Here is a 19620-nt window from a genome sequence, read left to right on the forward strand (position 1 = left end):
GGACATTGATAAAAGAAAAGACATTGAGATGTTACCAAATGAGCAAATGACACCACAGATACGGGGAAAGACCAGATGCACAAGCTCACTTGATGGGACTAGTACCTTGAAACATATGGATGTACTTGATGTACCTTGAAACATATTGATGTACCAGGAACATATGGATATACCAAGGACATATGGATGTGCTTGGAACACTTGCAGTCTGCAAGTCTGCAGTTGAGGACGACTGTGATATAAGAGGGAGGGAATGTAACTGTTTGGCCCTCCTAGCTCTATTTCACATGATGAAACCCATGCCCGAACACTAGACAGGTGGAAGAAGACATGGGAACAGGGTCCATAAGGTTTGAGTAAGAAAAAGCACCATTCTTGGTCAAAAAGAAAAAAAAAGTCAAACAGGGTTGACCGCGAGCCAAGGGCACCATTGGAAAGAGGAGACTGAGCTGGACCAAAAAGCTAAAAGGCGCTTTCTGAAAAAGCAGCTCTAAGGCCTTAAATCCAAAAAAGCAAAGCACCAAAAGTTGAGTAATATTTCATTAATAAAAATAAAAAGAGTAAAAGCAAAGGCAAAAAGAGAAGAGCAAAGCATAAAAAGGCAAAGCAAAAGCATGAAGGCTTTTTGTCAAAAAACAGGATCTCTTACAAGTATAAGAAGGATTGGACTTCTCTTGTAGTACCATAAACAAGATCATTGAAGATTGAAGGAGATCGTGGAGTGTGTGTGGACATCATTATGATCATGGAGAGCTTCTTCTTCGCTATCAACACCTTCTCCAACTTGCTTTTCAGATGTGCAGTCAGCCCTAGACTTGTATGGACATATGCATGGGCGATATGGACGCGTGTACGGAGCTGTACGGACAAAAATTTCAAAAAGCCTAAAAATTACTTTTTGGATGTTTTTATCGCCCAAAAACCATTAAAACAAGTTTTATATCAATTTTCTTGCCAAAAAGAGCTTTTCCATGGTTTTCTTCATCAACAAGTTTGTATGTAATATGCGGAAGCTTCGGAGAAGGATCGGTACTTCAAAACTCAGAAATCAGCACTCTTTTCGCGACGGAATTAACGCACAAACTGAAAGACGATGTGCAGAAAATAGAGAGAGAAGGGGGAGATGGAGAGAACACAGTATTGGGTCCCAATTACCCTCTGTAGGGCCCCCACCACGGATGGTGTATTTGCTTTATTAGAATGATGTAAATCTGAAAACAAATACAAAGTACTTGACCTTTTCTTGGCTGGAAAACCTGCCCTTGACCTTCAATCCTTCACCCCTTTGCTTTAGCAATGTTCTTGGCTGTCCTGGCCCTTGTTTGCTTGGAGCACTTGGTGAATTATGAGATAAATGAAATGATCTATGTCTTGGGTATTTATACCCTCTACTATATGCAGTCGGCCAGCTACTAAAGAGCCTCACGACTAGGTCTTTGGAAAAAGTGTAAATAAATGGTTTCACACCATTCAATGGGATGGGCATCTTGCGCATGAACCAAGAAGAGTACCCCTGACTGCTGGACAGCCCTGCGCAAGGGTACTGTACTGCTGGGCAGCCTGTGTGGGCTGTCCCACACTTGGCTGACAGCCATTCTAGACCTTGTTGCCCAGTCGGCTGGCTGTCCCAAGGCCCTAAGGCTGGCCGACAGCCCCTTCCAGCCTGTCACATGGCTGGTGGGCACAGCCGGGGCCCTCCTGGCCCCTTGGGGGCGGGTCTAAACCTTCCCCCATGCCCACATCAATGGTCTTGGGGTAGCCCTTTGGGCTGGCCCCATCTCTACATGCAAAACTACATGAGGCCTGGCATCCAGTTGCAAACCAAATACACAGAACATCTGACATCATTCCAGAGGGAGACTCACAGCGCGGACTGGCACTGCTTCATGTGCAGGACGGTGCACACCTGACCTTGGACTCATGTGCAGGACAATGCACACCTGACCTCGGACGACTGGGATGGATCCCTGGCTGACTCGTCCCGGACTGGGCTCACATGGGACCAGTTCACCATCCCAGGTCCTGCACCTTCTGTACAGAAATGTCTACGTGGCATCCAAGTGCGGGATGCACGTGACATCCCCTTCTGCTTAACTTGACGGAAGCTGCATAGCCTCCAAATAATCCGTCAATAATGCCGGATAGTCTTCGAAAAATTCTTTGTCGAGCCATACCGCTTCATGAGTTCCTCGGTCCTGAAACTTCGTGAGAAACTGTCGTAGTCTTCGGCCTGAGCCATGCTTGAAACGGTGCAGAAGGATCTGTTCTGGAACCATTACTTCTGCTTCATCAATGATGTCTGGTTTCGCTTCGTCTTTGACCTCTGAAGGGGGTGGACCTGCATATGGCTTTAACCAACTGACATGAAATACATCGTGCATAGTCCAACTTGGAGGTAGCTTTAACTGCATAGACACCTCATTAATCTTTTTCCGGATGGGGAATGGTCCGAAGCTCTTGAAAGACAACTTTGGGCATCGCTTGCCCACCTGCTTCAATCTTTGCTTCATAATTCGAAGATATACCCAATCTCCTTCCGAAAACTTCATGTCCCTTCGGTCTTTATTGGCCTGTCGAGTGTAGGCCTCTTGCGCTTTAGCCAATCTGTCTTTAACGGACTCTAGGATCTCCTGGTAAGACTCCGTCACTCTGTTCGCCTCCGGTACTGAAGACGAAGTCCTGGTTAACGACGACTGGAAAGCCCTTCCAAACGCTGCCTCATAGGGAGTCCTGCCAATAGCTGAAGAAAAAGAGTCATTCAAAACAGCTTGAACTAAAGGCAAAAACGATTCCCACTTACCTTGCTGATCGTGGACATAACACTTCAGCACATCAAAGGCCAACTGGTTGTATATCTCTGTCTCGCCATCTGTCTGTGGGTGGAATGCACTGGAAAAATTCAACTTAGTACCAAAATTATCAAACAATGCCCTCCAAAAATGACTGGTAAACTTGGCATCTCGGTCTGACACTATGGTCTTAGGAATCCCACCAATCGAGTACCAATGCCGAATGAATAGCTGGGCAACATCCTCAGCGGTCACATTGGCCCTGCAAGGAATAAGCATAACAAATTTGCTGAACCTATCAACAATCGTTAAACACTGTGTATTACGCTTACTCGGACTGGGAGGCAGATTTGTGACAAAGTCCATCGAAATGTCTTGGAAAGGACCCTCAGGAATTGGCAAAGGCTGTAACAACCCTATCTTCTTTCCACGAGGAGCTTTCACCTTTTGACAAATGTCACAGCGTTGTACATATGTAAACACATCACGCCTCATCTTTGGCCAAAAGTATTGCCGTTCTAATTTCTCCAGAGTCGAATTCATGCGGTTAAATGTAGCTGGGACGTTCGTCAATCCAAATGGCATAACCACAAATTCATAGTGGGCCCGTTCTGTACGGAAAGCTGTCTTGGGGATGTCCCCCTCAACAATCCGAACCTGGTGGTACCCACTCTTTAAATCCAGTTTGGAGAACACCTTAGCTCCATTCAGCCTCTCGAGGATATAGTAAATTCGAGGCATCGGGAATCTGCTCTTGATAGTCAGCTTGTTGAGTGCACGATAATCGACACACAACCGAGAAGACCCATCTTTCTTCTTGACAAATAAGATCGGTGCTGCAAATGGCGACACGCTGGGGCGGATGAAGCCAGCTTGCAACAATTCTTGGAGTTGGCGGTCCAACTCCGATTCCATTGCCTTAGACAGGCGATACGGAAACTTGCTCGGGCGTTCCGAGCCTGGGAGGAGGTCAATCTTGTGATCCTCCGGTCTGGACGGGGGAAGGTGGGGAGGGAGACTGTCCCGAAGAAAAATCTTCTGGAACTTTTCATGGAGAACCGAGTACTTCTCGGAAGCACTGGCCACCGTCTGGGCTGTCTGGATGTAAATCATCGCACACTGTGCGCCTTTCCTGACTACTCGCTTAGCCTGCAAGTGGCTTATGAGCGGAAAGTTTGGAATACCTGGCTCACATTTAATGGTCACCGGGGTGTTTGACACATTCCGATCAATCTGGAACGTGTGCTTGTCCCACTTGACATCAAGAAGAAACTTGTGAAACCACTGGATACCCAAAATTATGTCTGCTCCTACAAGAGGGGCAACCATAAAGTCACGCACAAACTCTATGCCCTGAATCACTAATTTAGCACCTAGAGCTTCATACTTGACGCTCGTTGTCATACCTGTGCTAAAACCCTCAACTTGTTTGTCCACCGGAGTTAGCTCGAAACGGGCACGCCTAGCGGCCTCTTCCGTGATCACATCCTCCGTGCTGCCGCTGTCAAACAAGACGACGACTCTCTGGCCACCTATGTAGCCAAAGGACTTGAGCAATTCGTTGCGCTCATACTCCTGGTCATGGGCGCCCTTCTGCTTATCTTCGAGCTCCCAGCTAATAATTGCTCCCACTGAAGCACCGGGGGTTGAAGAACTAGGGGTAGCCACTGGGGTCTGTGTGGGAGCTGTGCTCACCACGGAAGCTGTGGAGGCGGCGGCGGCCTTTGGAGGCTTCTTCGGACAATCCCGAGAAGTATGTCCTTTTGTGTGACAAAAGTAACATCTACCCTCCTTCCTGTACTGAGCAAGCTCCTCAGCACTCAACTTGCCACCTGTCTTGCCTGCCTCCGCTTTCTGGTCTGGAGTAAGCTTAGACGCATTGTTCGAGTTCTTGGAGCCAGAGGCTCCCGGGCTCTGTCCTGGGGAAGACCCCGTCTGGTTCTCGCTTTTGCCCCCCGAGGCGTTAGCCTTGGGAGAAGCCGGCTGGGAAGTCTTGGGCTTGCCACCATTGTGTTTCATTTCTGCACTCTGCGCAAGCGAGAGTGCGTCCTCAAAGGTGGCTGGCCTAAACATACGCACCTCCCATTGGATTTGCGTGTCCAGGCCATACAAAAACTGCCCTTTCTTGTCAGAATCAGATAAGCCTAATTGTAGACACAAGGTCGAAATTTTATTGGCAAACTGAAGGACTGGTTGCGCGTTCTGACGCGCACCCCTGAACTCGTCTTCGAGTCGCTCAAGGTAGTGGGGCGGTAAAAACCGCTGCTTAAGGTCACGGACGAACTCGTCCCACCCATAAGCTGCCATACCTGATCTGGTGTGGGCATGAGCCAACTGAGTCCACCAAGGAATGGCCTCACCTTCCAAGTACCAACTGGCTAAGATCACTTTGTCAATATCTGATTTCCTAACTGCGGCAAAGTAAGCTTTAAATTGATGTAACCATGAATACAGAGTAGTGGGATCGAGTTTACCATTATACTTACTGAAATTCATTTTCTCGAGAAAATGATTCGAGGGCGCCGCCGGTATCAATCTGGCGTCCAAAGCTCTGAGGTAACGCTCGTGTTCCACTCGTCGCATGGCGTCGTCTTCGCGTTGTCGAATCTCCAATGCGCGCATCTGCATCTCAAGCAAGGAGCTTGGCTGCGGCTGTGACCCTGCGAGAGGGTCCCTGTGACGAGGATCTGGTATCTGGGATACGGAAGGAGAGGGAGAAGGAGATGGAAAACGCGACGCTGGCGAGCGAGAACGCTCCTCCAGAGCCAAAATCCGCGCCTTCTGCTCATCCAACTTGGTTGTCTGGTCTGCGATTGCTCGCATCATCTGCTGGAACATGTCTTGTACACTCAAGCCGGGTGCCCTAGCTGGGCTGCCTGGTGCACTCTGGTCCCATGGTTCTGGTTCTCTCTCGTCGCCAAAGCTCGCCATAGCGGGAAAATGCAGCTCCTTTCCGGAACACAATCTGACCATCCACTATCTGTGTGGGAGACTTCCGGAGGCTTCCGGAGGCTAAAAACCAACCGTGTCCTTCGAGGGACAGGAGTCACTCCGAAAGGGGTAGTCCACCAGCGTCTAAAAACCAACCACACGAGCGAAAAAAATTTCTGGCTTTCTTTGCTGAATCTTTGTCCTTGAAGTGAGCTCTGATACCACTGTAATATGCGGAAGCTTCGGAGAAGGATCGGTACTTCAAAACTCAGAAATCAGCACTCTTTTCGCGACGGAATTAACGCACAAACTGAAAGACGATGTGCAGAAAATAGAGAGAGAAGGGGGAGATGGAGAGGACACAGTATTGGGTCCCAATTACCCTCTGTAGGGCCCCCACCACGGATGGTGTATTTGCTTTATTAGAATGATGTAAATCTGAAAACAAATACAAAGTACTTGACCTTTTCTTGGCTGGAAAACCTGCCCTTGACCTTCAGTCCTTCACCCCTTTGCTTTAGCAATGTTCTTGGCTGTCCTGGCCCTTGTTTGCTTGGAGCACTTGGTGAATTATGAGATAAATGAAATGATCTATGTCTTGGGTATTTATACCCTCTACTATATGCAGTCGGCCAGCTACTAAAGAGCCTCACGACTAGGTCTTTGGAAAAAGTGTAAATAAATGGTTTCACACCATTCAATGGGCTGGGCATCTTGCGCATGAACCAAGAAGAGTACCCCTGACTGCTGGACAGCCCTGCGCAAGGGTACTGTACTGCTGGGCAGCCTGTGTGGGCTGTCCCACACTTGGCTGACAGCCATTCTAGACCTTGTTGCCCAGTCGGTTGGCTGTCCCAAGGCCCTAAGGCTGGCCGACAGCCCCTTCCAGCCTGTCACATGGCTGGTGGGCACAGCCGGGGCCCTCCTGGCCCCTTGGGGGCGGGTCTAAACCTCCCCCATGCCCACATCAATGGTCTTGGGGTAGCCCTTTGGGCTGGCCCCATCTCTACATGCAAAACTACATGCCTACAGAGGCCTGGCATCCAGTTGCAAACCAGATACACAGAACATCTGACATCATTCCAGAGGGAGACTCACAGCGCGGACTGGCACTGCTTCATGTGCAGGACGGTGCACACCTGACCTTGGACTCATGTGCAGGACAATGCACACCTGACCTCGGACGACTGAGATGGATTCCTGGCTGACGTCCCAGACTGGGCTCACATGGGACCAGTTCACCATCCCAGGTCCTGCACCTTCTGTACAGAAATGTCTACGTGGCATCCAAGTGCGGGATGCACGTGACATTGTAGGAGTTGAGGAGATTACTCATGGGAACTTGGACTACTTGAACCTGGATTTGAACTTGGACTTGAACTTGGATTTGAACTTGGCCATAGAGCTTGGATATGGAACATAGAGCTTCGACATGGAGAACTTGGACACAGAGCTTGGGCATGGAACTTAGACATATAGCTTGGACATGCATTTGGACTTGGACTTGATCTGGACTTGGTTTTGGATTTGATTTGGACTTGGATTCATTGGATTTGGATTTGGATTTGGATTTGGATATTGGATTTTGTACTAGCCCGGTGAGAGATACTTGTGGGTCATCCCCATGGTGTGCACGGCATCAGAGATCCCGTGCCTCGACATCGACATCGACATCGACATCGACTTGGATATCCTACATCGACATATCTGTCTGTTTTGTATTCATTGATTGTATTGATCCTGGCCAACGTGCCTATGGATTGTTCCATTCCTAAAAGGAGGCGGGGCCTGTTCCCCGCTCAATATGGTGTACTGTGCAAGATCCCTATTCCCTTCTCTCTCCCCTCTCTCTCTATATCTTTATCGATTGGACATGTGGTTGAGTCTGTCACGGCACGCCCCGCTGGGCTTACACACTCTCTTATTAAGAGTGTTGGAATGGATTCTTGCCCTCCGCTTCTCCTGCTGCCATGTGGCAATCTATTATCCCACATAGTGGGATGGGTCAAATTAAGCCCTCTATATAGGGCAAATTGTCCCTTGGTCTCCCCTCATCTCCCACCTTTATTGGTGGTCTCATGGGATGCTCGGGTGGGGTTGGTTGTGTCAGAATACGCAGCGGAGATGATGACCAGATCTGGGAACACGAGAGCAAAAAACGCATGCAAAAAAACAGCACAAGAGAGAGAGAGATGTAGGCGTGTAACTCTGCTCTGATATACACAAGAAGATCCCGAATATGATACAAGTGTGGTATGGGGACTGGGGGCCTATTTATATGCCCCCAAATAGGGGTTCGGCCTGCTGAAAAAGCCTCCACGACTGTAGCATCAGTCGGCCAGCACTGAATGAAGTCCACGACTGTATATGCCCAGTCGGCCAGCAGTACAGAGGTCCCGACTGCTGTTGGGCAGTCGGCCAATCACCTGTCTGCTGATGGTCGGCCAGCTACTCAGTGCTCCTGCCAACTCAGAACTGCCTCCCAAGCCACAAAAAAAAATGAAAAAAAAATAGGGAAAAAAATACGGAGAGTGGGGAAAAATGATAAAACACCTCATAAGGGCGGGCACACCCACAACAAAGGCCCTGTTGTATAAAACTGGACAGGAGATGACTTCTAACACCCCCTCTCAGCTCCTGGCTGTGAAACCAACCACTGGGAGCTGGGGTGCCGCCTGAGCAAATCTTGAGAGAGCGACTTCGGAAAGAGGTCCACCGTACTGTCCTCCGTCAAACAGAACTCTAGCAAGATGTCATCAGCAACGATCTGTTCACGAACAAAGTGCCTCTGGATGACCATGGGTTCCTCCAGTGGAAGCCCAAAACTACAATGCAACCTTTGCATCCTCACCACCTCACAAGCAGCATCACAAGCAGCCCGGTACTCTGCCTCTGTGCTCGACAAGGCAAAAGATGACTGCTTCTTACTGCTCCATAAAACTGCTCCTCGGCTTGAAGTAGATCTCCTCGTGTCCGGATCTCCTCCCCAAACTGAGTCACTCCAACCGTGGAGTCGGACTCCCCTCCTGTGTACAAGAGTCCATGATCCTTCGCATGCCGCAGAAAACACAGGAAACGCAATCCTGTCTCCCAAAGAGTCATCTGCAACCATGAGCTCAACTGCCTCATCAGGAAGCTCCCGTCCAATCTGGTGTCTAGCAACCAGATCAATGAACCATACAGCTTCTGAGTCACAGAGACATCACACTGCTCATCACAAGGATCAACACCTGTTACGGTGCACAAACAAGTCCTGGAAACCTGATGAAACCTGTCAACCACCCCCTCTGAATCCGGAACCACAAAGCCTGGAGAAACCACCTCCTTCTGCAAGTAAGCACCTGCCACCTGCCTGGCTTTCCGAAAGGTCCCCGTGGAAAGAACATCCTCATCTACTGGAGGTTCTTTGTCCCGAACATGACGAGACATCAGAGCATAAGTGACCTGTTCAGTTTCCTCTGACTCACGAGCACAAGAACCACCAACATCAGTACTGGAAAGTTCCTGCCAACTGCTGCCATCTACTGGCAAGCTATCCACCATCTGGTCCCGGAAAGCCTGTACCTGCAGCGTATCCACACTTGAGTAGCCATTACCAGACTGCCACTCATCACAATCCTGAGGACCTCGGAGAGAGTGCTGAAAGCCTGTAAACTCCATTCTCCACTCCACCTTCCCAAACCACTTGGCCTGTTGCTTTGTCCCGGAGAGCGACAAAATGCTCATCAAACTCCGTACGCCAGTCTTGCACACCTGATGCACTGACAACAGATGAAAACCAAGTGCCGGAACATACAACACCTGGGAGGAATGCCTCCCCCCTCTGCCATCAAGAACTATCTCCATCCAGCCCTCACTGTGAACTGGGATAGTGGACGTATCCCCAGTAAGAATGTGACCAGAAAGCCTGCAGAGATCCTGTAAACCGGAACGGGAAGGAGTCATGTGCCTGGAAGCACCACTATCGAGAATCCACTCCCGAGTATCCGTTGCGGCGAATCCTCCAATCTCCTCCCTACCTGAAGAAAATAAAACATCGGTGTCCATCACCTCTAGGTGCACAAAAGCTGGAGTCTTCGTGATTGCTGCTGAGGAATCTTCACCCTTCTCGGTCTTTCGCTTGGGACACTGCCTCCAATAGTGGCCTTTCTCGCCACAATCATTACAAGTCCTCTCTGCCTTCAGTTTCTCGCAGTCAGCGTCGGACTTCTTCTCAGAAGACTTCTCCGATGAAGCCTTCCCTTTGCCAGAGTTACGGCCTTTCGACCGTTGGCCAGTTAAGGCCTCCAAACCTCCACCCTGAGGAGGGTTCGTGAATCGTTCCTCCTGGTCCAGGACCATGGGCACAAGCTCCTCCCACGTGATGGTGCTGAGTCTGCCACTGGTAATCAAAGAGTAAAATGCTGAGTACGAAGAGGGCAAATGTGACAGCAACGTGATGGCCATGTCCTCTGATGATATCTCCTTCCCAGCCTGAAGAACTTCCTGCTGAAGAGCCTGCAGCTTGTTAATATGCTCCCGCATCGTCGACAACTTTGCAGGGCTCATAACCCGCATCTGTACTTCCAAGGAAATCCTCTTCATGGGCGATACCCTATTGTAAAGTGAGGCCAAATGCTGCCATATACCTCTAGCCAGCGTCATATGCTTTACATGATTGATTACCTGTGGTGTGCAGTTGAGAAAGATAAACGAACGGACCCTGGCGTTGACACGATTCCACATCTCTGTCTGGGCCTCCCGGTCCTTTCGGGTTGACGGTAACTCCCCTTCCTCTACGTCCGGCCGTGGAACACCAACAACGACGAAATCGGCGAGGTCATAAGACTCCAAAACAGATTCCATCATCACCTTCCATATGCCGTAGTTGCTCCCGTCCAACTGACAGTCCACGGGGAACGTGGGGAGTGTCGGGATCTTCACATGTCTCTCGGCCATCTCAAACAGATCTGCCATTGCGGGGATGTCCTCTAAAAAGGGTGGGTACCCGGGTGGGAACAAAGAAGAACTAAAACCTGCAAGTGGCTGTTCAGCAAATCAGCCCGCCTTCCTCTTGCTTCTCCTCTTCCCGAACAGTCCAAAACAGTCCACCAATCAGCCACAAAACAATCCCCCTCTTGCTCACACAAATCCCAAGACCTATCTAGAGCCTAGGGCTCTGATACCATGTCAGAATACGCAGCGGAGATGATGACCAGATCTAGGAACACAAGAGCAAAAAACGCATGCAGAAAAACAGCACAAGAGAGAGAGAGATGTAGGCGTGTAACTCTGCTCTGATATACACAAGAAGATCCCGAATATGATACAAGTGTGGTATGGGGGCTGGGGGCCTATTTATATGCCCCCAGATAGGCAGTCGGCCTGCTGAAAAAGCCTCCACGACTGTAGCATCAGTCGGCCAGCACTGAATGAAGTCCACGACTGTATATGCCCAGTCGGCTAGCAGTACAGAGGTCCACGACTGCTGTTGGGCAGTCGGCCAGTCACCTGTCTGCTCAGTGCTCCTGCCAACTCAGAACTGCCTCCCAAGCCACAGAAAAAATGGGAAAAAATAGGGAAAAAAATACGGAGAGTGGGGAAAAATGATAAAACACCTCATAAGGGCAGGCACACCCACAACAAAGGCCCTGGTGTATAAAACTGGACAGGAGATGACTTCTAACAGGTTGATGGCCGTGTTCCACATGTTGCGCCTCCATTTGCTTGGTGCTCCGCTCTCCGCGTTCTTTCATGTATCAGAGCCTTGTCAGCTCCTGCTACTCAGGTTCAGGCTTCACATCCAGGGAATATTGGAATGGATTTTTGCCCTCCATTTCTCACGCTACCATGTGGCAACCTGTCATCCCACATAGTGGATTGGGGTCAAATTAACCCCTCTTATAGGGCAAATTACCCCTCCTCATCCCCTACCTTTATTGGTGGTCTCATGGGATGTTTGGGTGGAGGAGGGGGACCTGCCCGGTTGATGGCCATCTACCATGTGTTGCGCCTCCGTTTGCTTCGTGCTCCGCATCTTTCAAAGAGAACATAAGATAGGGCCTTGGTGCCTATACAAAGCATTGTACATGGTGGAAGTATTATCATAATAAAATCATTGTTGTGTTGTGCAACCTCTCTCTATTGTTGGCTATCACACATCTCTATGAAATCATTGTTGTGTTGTGCAACCTCTCTGAATTGTTGGCTATCACACATCTCTCTCTCTCTCTCTCTCCCCCATGCTCAATATCCTTGACGGCCCCCTCCCCCTACCAAGGGGTTAGCTCCATAGGTTGTATGATGGTCCCACTTTGTATCATATGGCTCGGATTTGACATTCTCAACTCATAGCTCTCGTCTTTGTTTTCTTTTGTATCATGATGAGATTACATGGACACTACTATATCACTTTTGGTCTCACAGACCCATTGGGTCTTTTGAAGACATTTAATATAGCTTCTCTCTCTCTCTCTCTCTCTCTCTCTCTCTCTCTCCATGGCTTAAACCTCCATCTCCATCTCTTTGCACAAGATCTGCTTCCTACACTCACATCATGGACATCCTCCACCCATCATAGCATGAGATCTAATCTTATGGATACCAACATGGTATCAGAGCCTTGATCCATGATTACTACCATTAATCACTTTTCATTAGCAAAAACCATGTTTTCCCTCTTTGGCTAAACACCCCCTATCCATCTTTTGCTTCGTTCTCCCGCTACAGAGCGTCATTCTCTAAGATTTTCTGTGTGTTTTGAAGCTAACACAAAGCTCTATCATCATCTCAAGGGGCTCAGCCCAACTCAGAGCAGAGACGGTAAAAAACGCAACACAAACCGGTGCAAAAACTCAAAAATCAGGAGCTATTGATCAAATTCCTTTCATGGTCTTCTAATTGGTGGTAAAAGCTATCGACAGCTCAAGTTTGAAGGCAAACCATCAATTAGTCGATGAGAACCAAGCAACTCATCAGTTTCAAGCCTCCTTCACTAATCAAGTGATTAACCCTAATTACCTTAAGTTCTCAAGTTCCAAATCATTAATTTGTGAGTTGTTATTCCCATAATAATCCTTATTTCTTCATTTGATGCTTGAATTGCTTCCTCCATACTACACTCATTTCTACCTATGCTTTTAAGGGGAAGCATTGCATAATCATCAAATCGGAGGCATTGCCTCAACAAAAAGCTTTCCCCAAGTATGGGAAAATTCAACAAATTGAAGCTTCTGGGGCCACAAGAAACTGGGACCTTTCAAAATTAGGGCAAAGTTGGCCTAATTACAACTTCTACCCCATCGAGAATTTTGGGCTTTTCTCAAATATTGAGAAAATCATCGAACTAAAGACCTTGCACCGACAAATTTTTGGAGCTTTTCCACAAGAAAGCCTTCTGCATCAAATTGGCCATGCTACATCAACAAAAACTTAAAAAAAGCTCCCAAATCGAGCATTAACGGGTGCTCTGCCTTGGCCCCTAAGCCTAAAATGATAGCCCAAGTGTCCACCACTTCGCAACGGTGCCGAAAGAAGATCTTCATCAACATTGCACCAACGTGAGGAGTTTTTCAAACTTCCAAATCATCTTCTAGTAATTTATGAGTCAAGGGTTCTCTGCCCGAGATGTCTCCCAAAATCTGAATATTTTGTAGTGATGGGTTATCTACTCGGAAAGTCTCCCAAAATCCCCAAAAATCCCCAAAATCTAAATATTTTGGGTGTCTTTTTTGTAAGCCTTGTTTCTATAAAAGACTCGGCTCCTTTTTATCTTGTTTCTATAAAAGACTCAGCTCCTTTTTATCTTACTTTCCCTACTTAGAGCCAAGGGGTTGTTCAAGATAAACTGATGTAAGCATTATGTATGGTCAAGCTCTTGTATTAAGAGTGACATGAGAGTTTCAAATGTTGGCATCATTGTGTTCATGATTGCAGTTTAGAGCCCAAATCATCATATTGTGTTGTGCATTGTTGGCTATCACATCTCTCTCTCTCTCTCTCTCTCTCTCTCTCTCTCTCTCTCACCTTCACCTCCATCTCTCTTTGCACAAGATTTGCTCCTACACTCACATCATGGACATCTTCCACCCACCATAGCATGAGCTTTGACACTGTGGATACCAACGATTTCCATGGACATTTTTGTATCACTCCAATGAGATAGTTCTATTTTATTTTCTTACTCCATGATGAGATATGCCAAGGACATTATTGTATCACTTGGGTCTCATAGGCCCATTGGGTCTTTAGTAGACTCTCTCTCTCTCTCTCTCTCTCTCTCTCTCTCTCTCTCTCTCTCTTCGTCCAAAAACGAGGCAAAATTGTACCAACTCTTCTTGACTGTAGACGACTCAGATGCTTGGTGCATTCTTGAAGAAAAGAAACCACCCCCACCAAACACATTTAGTGTGGGAATCCTCTGTGCAACATCTCTATGACATGCTAAATAGCCCAGGCCCCATACCACAACCACACATTCCACACCATCCTCTTCAACACTACCAATGTCACAAGGACCCTACTAAAGCTACATAATGGTCAGGCATGGACCATGAAGATCTTTGCACGGAACACTTCGCACATGGGCATAACATCCTGGCCCCCATCCTTGCAAAACTCTTAAATAGAGCCTTGTGCTTTTCCCCTTCTTGGACCACCAACACCACTTGTAGACAATCTAGAAGTTGGAATCAAGGGATAGAGTCAAAAGCCTGTCGAAAATAAACAGCAATATACTTGCTGCTTCTGTGCCTCACCTCCTCAATAATGGCGCGGAGAGTAAAGCTATAATCTAGAGTATAGTTCCTCTTGAAGTATGCGTGGCCTGTGGCTCTTTGTCCCAAAAAACTAATCTTAGACTCCAATGCTTCCCCATAGATACTGGTTATTGTGTGGCCTATGATGGTCCTGTATGTGTTTAGGATGGTGGGGCCTTGTGCGTTATGGATGGTGACGAAGCTTCAGTTTCCATCGACATGATATGGGAAGTGATGACCTTATATGAGGTTGTGACTGCCGAGGTCCAGGCACCAAGCCCACCTTGCAAGAGGGTAAGCAGTTCTAGCCCCTCTCTCGAGTGTTTCCCTGATGCCTCTATCTGGGACCAGACCTAGCAGAGGAGGATTGAGGAGGACAGCAAGCCTGCAAGTGATATGCTTTCGTGCATGATTCGGAGTAAGCCATATGAGATGATCTTCGCTGAGTTTGGATCATTCTCTGTACACGTAGATGCATATTTCAAACTATCACCTACATACATCATTTAGCCCTCGAGTCCTCAATGCACCTTACCTGAGAGGGACAGAGTGGGTCTTGGTACTCTCGGGTAGTCACCTGGTTTCACCTACATGGCCTTCAATTGGACTGCCTCCCCCCCTTCCAGTCCAACCTCTACTTCCACTCCCGTTTTTTGGATCTCTCTTGGCAATAGATCAACCGCCTTATCCATCTCAACCTTACAAAGCTTCACATGAGCCACACATGGATGTCCCACTAGAGCTCCCTACAAAACTCCAATTCTGCGGAGCACTTCTTGGCGAGTTTCCGAGACTGGATTCATTGTGAGCCCTAGATACCTTCACAAGCACATCTCACACCATGCAGGACACCATTGGCCAGTTGAGAGTATCATCCCACCATTTATGGATGTCTGGCAGAGCAGATGGCATTTCTCAGGAGGCACTGGCACAGGTATGCAAGGTATAAACGAACAGGGAGGTGGAGACTGAGGAGCTTTATTTGTTCCGATGCCCACCCTATTATGAGATTTGCAGGAGATTCCACTGCCTTTTTCGAGATAAATTCAACCCCCTCTCACGGAATATGCAGAATGAGGACCAAAGATGCTTGGGTATATACTTATTACAGCTTCACCACCATTGAGAGGTCATGCTGAAACAGCAGCACTCTGGAGGTCAAAGCCAACAAGTCGCTTTTTAGACCTTCGTTTTACAAAATTGCATCCACCTATGACAAATGATGTTGCCTAGTCTCCAAAGGGACAGCAGAATCACACACGCCACTTACTACATACTCCATCGTGGGAAACTTTGCCACACACTCTCATTGGTCTAGGAATCTCTGCCCATGCAGTACACTGTACAACCCCATCCTTTGCACATGTATCCTACTGCTACCCTTGTGAATTCTCAAGTGACTGTAATGGCCTCTTTCTTCCCTGAGATGTTCTTGCACATAGGGCCTATTGCCCCAACAGCATCCATATACATTTGTAATTCTATGGAATGAGTGATGCATGTGGCACAAAAAACTCTTACAAAGGAGGAATTCCCCCTCCCAGGTTGACACTAGTTCTTGTAAAACAAGGATGAAGGTCTTCTAAGTGTTCAGAGGCTTCAAGAAGAACGATCTTCTCAGGAGGCCAAAGTAGATCCAAAACCTGGCATCTTGTGGCACTGACAGGCAATTTGGGCAAGTTGGAACCAGATAAGGGTGCCAAGCATGAGTAAGGGACTCTCGGGCAGCATTTTCCATTGGCAGCGGCCTTTCGTGCTTCTTCATCAGCTAATTTTTAGTTGTGTACTGCAGCAAGTAATGTAAGGAACTTGCTGTGAGGTGTTGCTATCATCTACTCTTTCTTCTGAGCACTTTGAGTAGCACCTTTCCAAAATAACTCGAGCACTTTTAAGCGCAAGTTACCTTAATAGGATAAATTTTTCCTCGTCCGAAGACAAGAGGACCAGACGGAAGGGCTCTTCGCCTTACCATAGTGCGATATAGAGATGGAAGATGGACCTAACAGCCATGGCCAAAGAAGATCGTACAGCACGACACAGATGCAAGCAGCGCGGCGGAATCGTATTATAGACCTTACCACAGTCACGATTAGGCCCCCGCTCCCCAAAAACAAAAACAAAATACATCAGTGGAAGGGTTACTGCAAACCTCGGTCATTCTTGCTGATTGTGTCGATCGCCGGCAATTCGAACTGTGTGAGATTTCAAATAGGCTATGTCTGAAGCTCCGGCCGAGTGATGGGCAGTGCTCGGAAAAAACTATTTTCCAAAACTTACAAAACCTTCAACTATAAATCTGAGAAATTATTAATATAGATTTTTTTTTAAATTCGAAGGTTTTTGTTCTGTAATCTCTCAAAATTTACAAATATTTATACCCTTAAATTTTAATTTTGAAGGTATTTAAAAAATTTTGAAGATGCAATTACAATGTACCTGGTTTTTTTTGCACACTGGTGATAGGAGGGCTCTCATTTTATTTTTATTTTTTGAAAGCAAAACCTTCTTTTTTCGTTGATAGTTCGTCGAAAAGAAGGTTCATTTATGTGTGAGAGAGAGAGAGAGAGAAAGATTGGTTTCACTGTGTGTGTGAGAGAGAGAGAGAGAGAGTACGTACATATATATACTCGTGTGTGTGTGTGTGTGTGTGTGAGAGAGAGAGAGAGAGAGAGAGAGAAAGAAAGAAAGATTGGTTTCACTGTGTGTGTGTGTGTGTGTGTGTGTTCATACATACATTTTGCAGTGTGGGTGTGTGTGTGTGTGTGAGAGAGAGAGAGAGAGAGAGAGAGAGAGAGAGAGAGTGAGAGAGTTTTTTATTGAAGGTGAAAGTATTTTACAATGTTTTAGTAATTTGAATAGCAAGTGTGTGTGTGTGTGTATTTGAGAGATTTTTTTTAATTGAAGGTGAAAGTTTTTTAAAATGTTTTAGTAATTTGAATAGCAAGCGTGTGTGTGTGTGAGAGAGAGAGAGAGAGAGAGAGTGAGAGAGAGAGTGAGAGAGAGAGAGAAAGATTGGTTTCACTGTGTGTGTGTGTGTGTGTGTGTGTGTGTGAGAGAGAGAGAGAGAGAGAGAGAGTTTTTTATTGAAGGTGAAAGTATTTTAAAATGTTTTAGTAATCTGAATAGCAAGTGTGTGTGTGTGTGTGTATTTGAGAGATTTTTTTTATTGAAGGTGAGTTTTTAAAAATGTTTTAGTAATTTGAATAGCAAGCGCGCGTGTGTGTGTGTGTGTGTGTGTGTGTGTGTGTGTGTGTGTGAGAGAGAGAGAGAGAAAGAGAGAGAGAGAGAAAGATTGGTTTCACTGTGTGTGTGTGTGTGTGTGTGTGTGTGTGTGTGTGTGAGAGAGAGAGAGAGAGAGTGTGTGTGTGTGTGTGTTCATACATACATTTTGCGGGGGGTGTGTGAGTGAGAGAGAGAGTGTGTGTGAGTGTGTTGTACATACATATATCCATGTGTGTGTGTGTGTGTGTGTGTGTGTTTGAGAGAGTTTTTTTCTTAGTTAATATTAAAGAAATTCTAAGCTTGATCGATCTTTATGAAATAGACTATAATATCTCTGGCCCAAGAGATCAAGTACGTCGAGTATTTAACGAACTTATTAAATGTATCCCAAGGCATAAGTTCATTCGAAAATAAATATAATTGTGTTCTTCTTTTGTGACGATTCATATTTGAATAGTTTATTTTTTTAATATAAATACTGTGTTTGTCTCTCTCATGCTTCTCTCTCTCTCTCTCTCTCTCTCTCTCTCTCTCTCTCTCTCTCTCTCTCTCATGGGGTACGGTGTGCTATTGGTCAGATGCGCACATCCTCACACCAGCTAGAGATTGAGACTGGCAGATTCAGAGGAGTACCAGCTGAGGCCAGGATTTGTCAGCTGTGCCAGATGGAGCCAGAGACAGAGCTACATTACATATGTCACTGTCCAGTATATTATGAGATACGAGGCTGTTTTCACTACCTGCTTAGAGAGGGTTTCGGACCACTTTCTAGAGTCATGAGATACCAGGATCAGAGATGCCTCGGATTATACTTGCTGGAGCTTCGTAGACATAGAGAGGGTCTCTTGAGAGGGAGGGGATCAAAGAGGGAGAGACACCTACAGAGGCAGATTACAAACTTCTTTCGACCAGAGATTGAGCAGTCACGCCAGCAGGCATTGCAGCTAGCCCCAGAGTATAGCTGCACTAGAGGTACACTGATTGATCGGGCTATAGAGCTGCACTAGAGGTACACTGATTGATCGGGCTATAGAGCTGCACTAGAGGTACACTGATTGATCACGCCAGCAGGCATTGCAGCTAGCCCCAGAGTATAGCTGCACTAGAGGTACACTGATTGATCGGGCTATAGAGTTGGGGCGGTCCAGGCGCCCCAAGATGAGAGGCCCATCTCGACACCGGCGGAGACTACAAACAAAGGATCAGGACCATACTAGCATGGCATGGGAGACGTCCCCACTGAGAGTACTCACCACCATGGAGGACATTGAGGATATCCGCCACCATCGACCGATGAGAGACATCTTTGGATAGTGATGTGTATGATGCTTACCTTTGTTGCTGGAGTTTTCCTCCCAGATGTTATCTATTAGGAGCTCCTAGTACCGTACTTTTCCTCATAGTTGTTTCAGTTTCAGTTAGTTGTTTAGTTGTTTTTAGCTTTTCTTACACAGACATTGTATCAGATCCACCAATTGTTGTAACCTTTTTGGTCTCATAGGTCATTTTGGCCTTATGAAGACGTTAATATATCATTTCATTTCATTTCATTTCTCCCTCTCTCTCTCTCTCTCTCTCTCTCTCTCTCTCTCTCTCTCTCTCTCCAACTATAAAAAAGATCATGATTGTTATTAATGTATAGTTTGATTATGTTTTATGCAGAACATGGCATTATGTTTTATGCAGAACATGGCATTAGACATTTTAAAGTTGACCTATGACAATAATAAATTGTCGGATATGATCTTCTTTGAGGAGGTGCCACAATTGGATTTTTTTGGATTCTAACCTAACCCTAAATGGGAAGTTCTTGGATTTGATGGATGGGATGATGCTAATCCAAAATATACTTATATAGTCTTAGACCCCTATAGGCTAGATGACAATCTCAAGCTTCTCTTAATCAAAGAGGCTTTGGGACTACTAGATGGCTTTTACATTAT

The 19620-nt window shown here is 46.8% G+C and overlaps 1 protein-coding gene across 1 annotated transcript in view; it reads right to left on the reverse strand.

The window, feature by feature from the left end:
* Nucleotides 1–16722, reverse strand: part of LOC147602681 (C2H2 and C2HC zinc fingers superfamily protein) — a 58179-nt gene extending 41457 nt beyond the window's left edge. The window contains exon 1 of the mRNA XM_086797712.1: nt 16605–16722. Coding sequence (XP_086653838.1) covers nt 16605–16613 — 9 coding nt within the window. The 5' untranslated portion in view covers nt 16614–16722. The remainder of the gene's footprint in view (nt 1–16604) is intronic.
* Nucleotides 16723–19620: the final 2898 nt, after the last annotated feature.

This window comes from Cibotium barometz, chromosome 66 (assembly GCF_041138505.1).
Source record: "Cibotium barometz isolate CiBa-2024 chromosome 66, ASM4113850v1, whole genome shotgun sequence".
In the NCBI taxonomy this organism is placed as follows: Eukaryota; Viridiplantae; Streptophyta; class Polypodiopsida; order Cyatheales; family Cibotiaceae; genus Cibotium; species Cibotium barometz.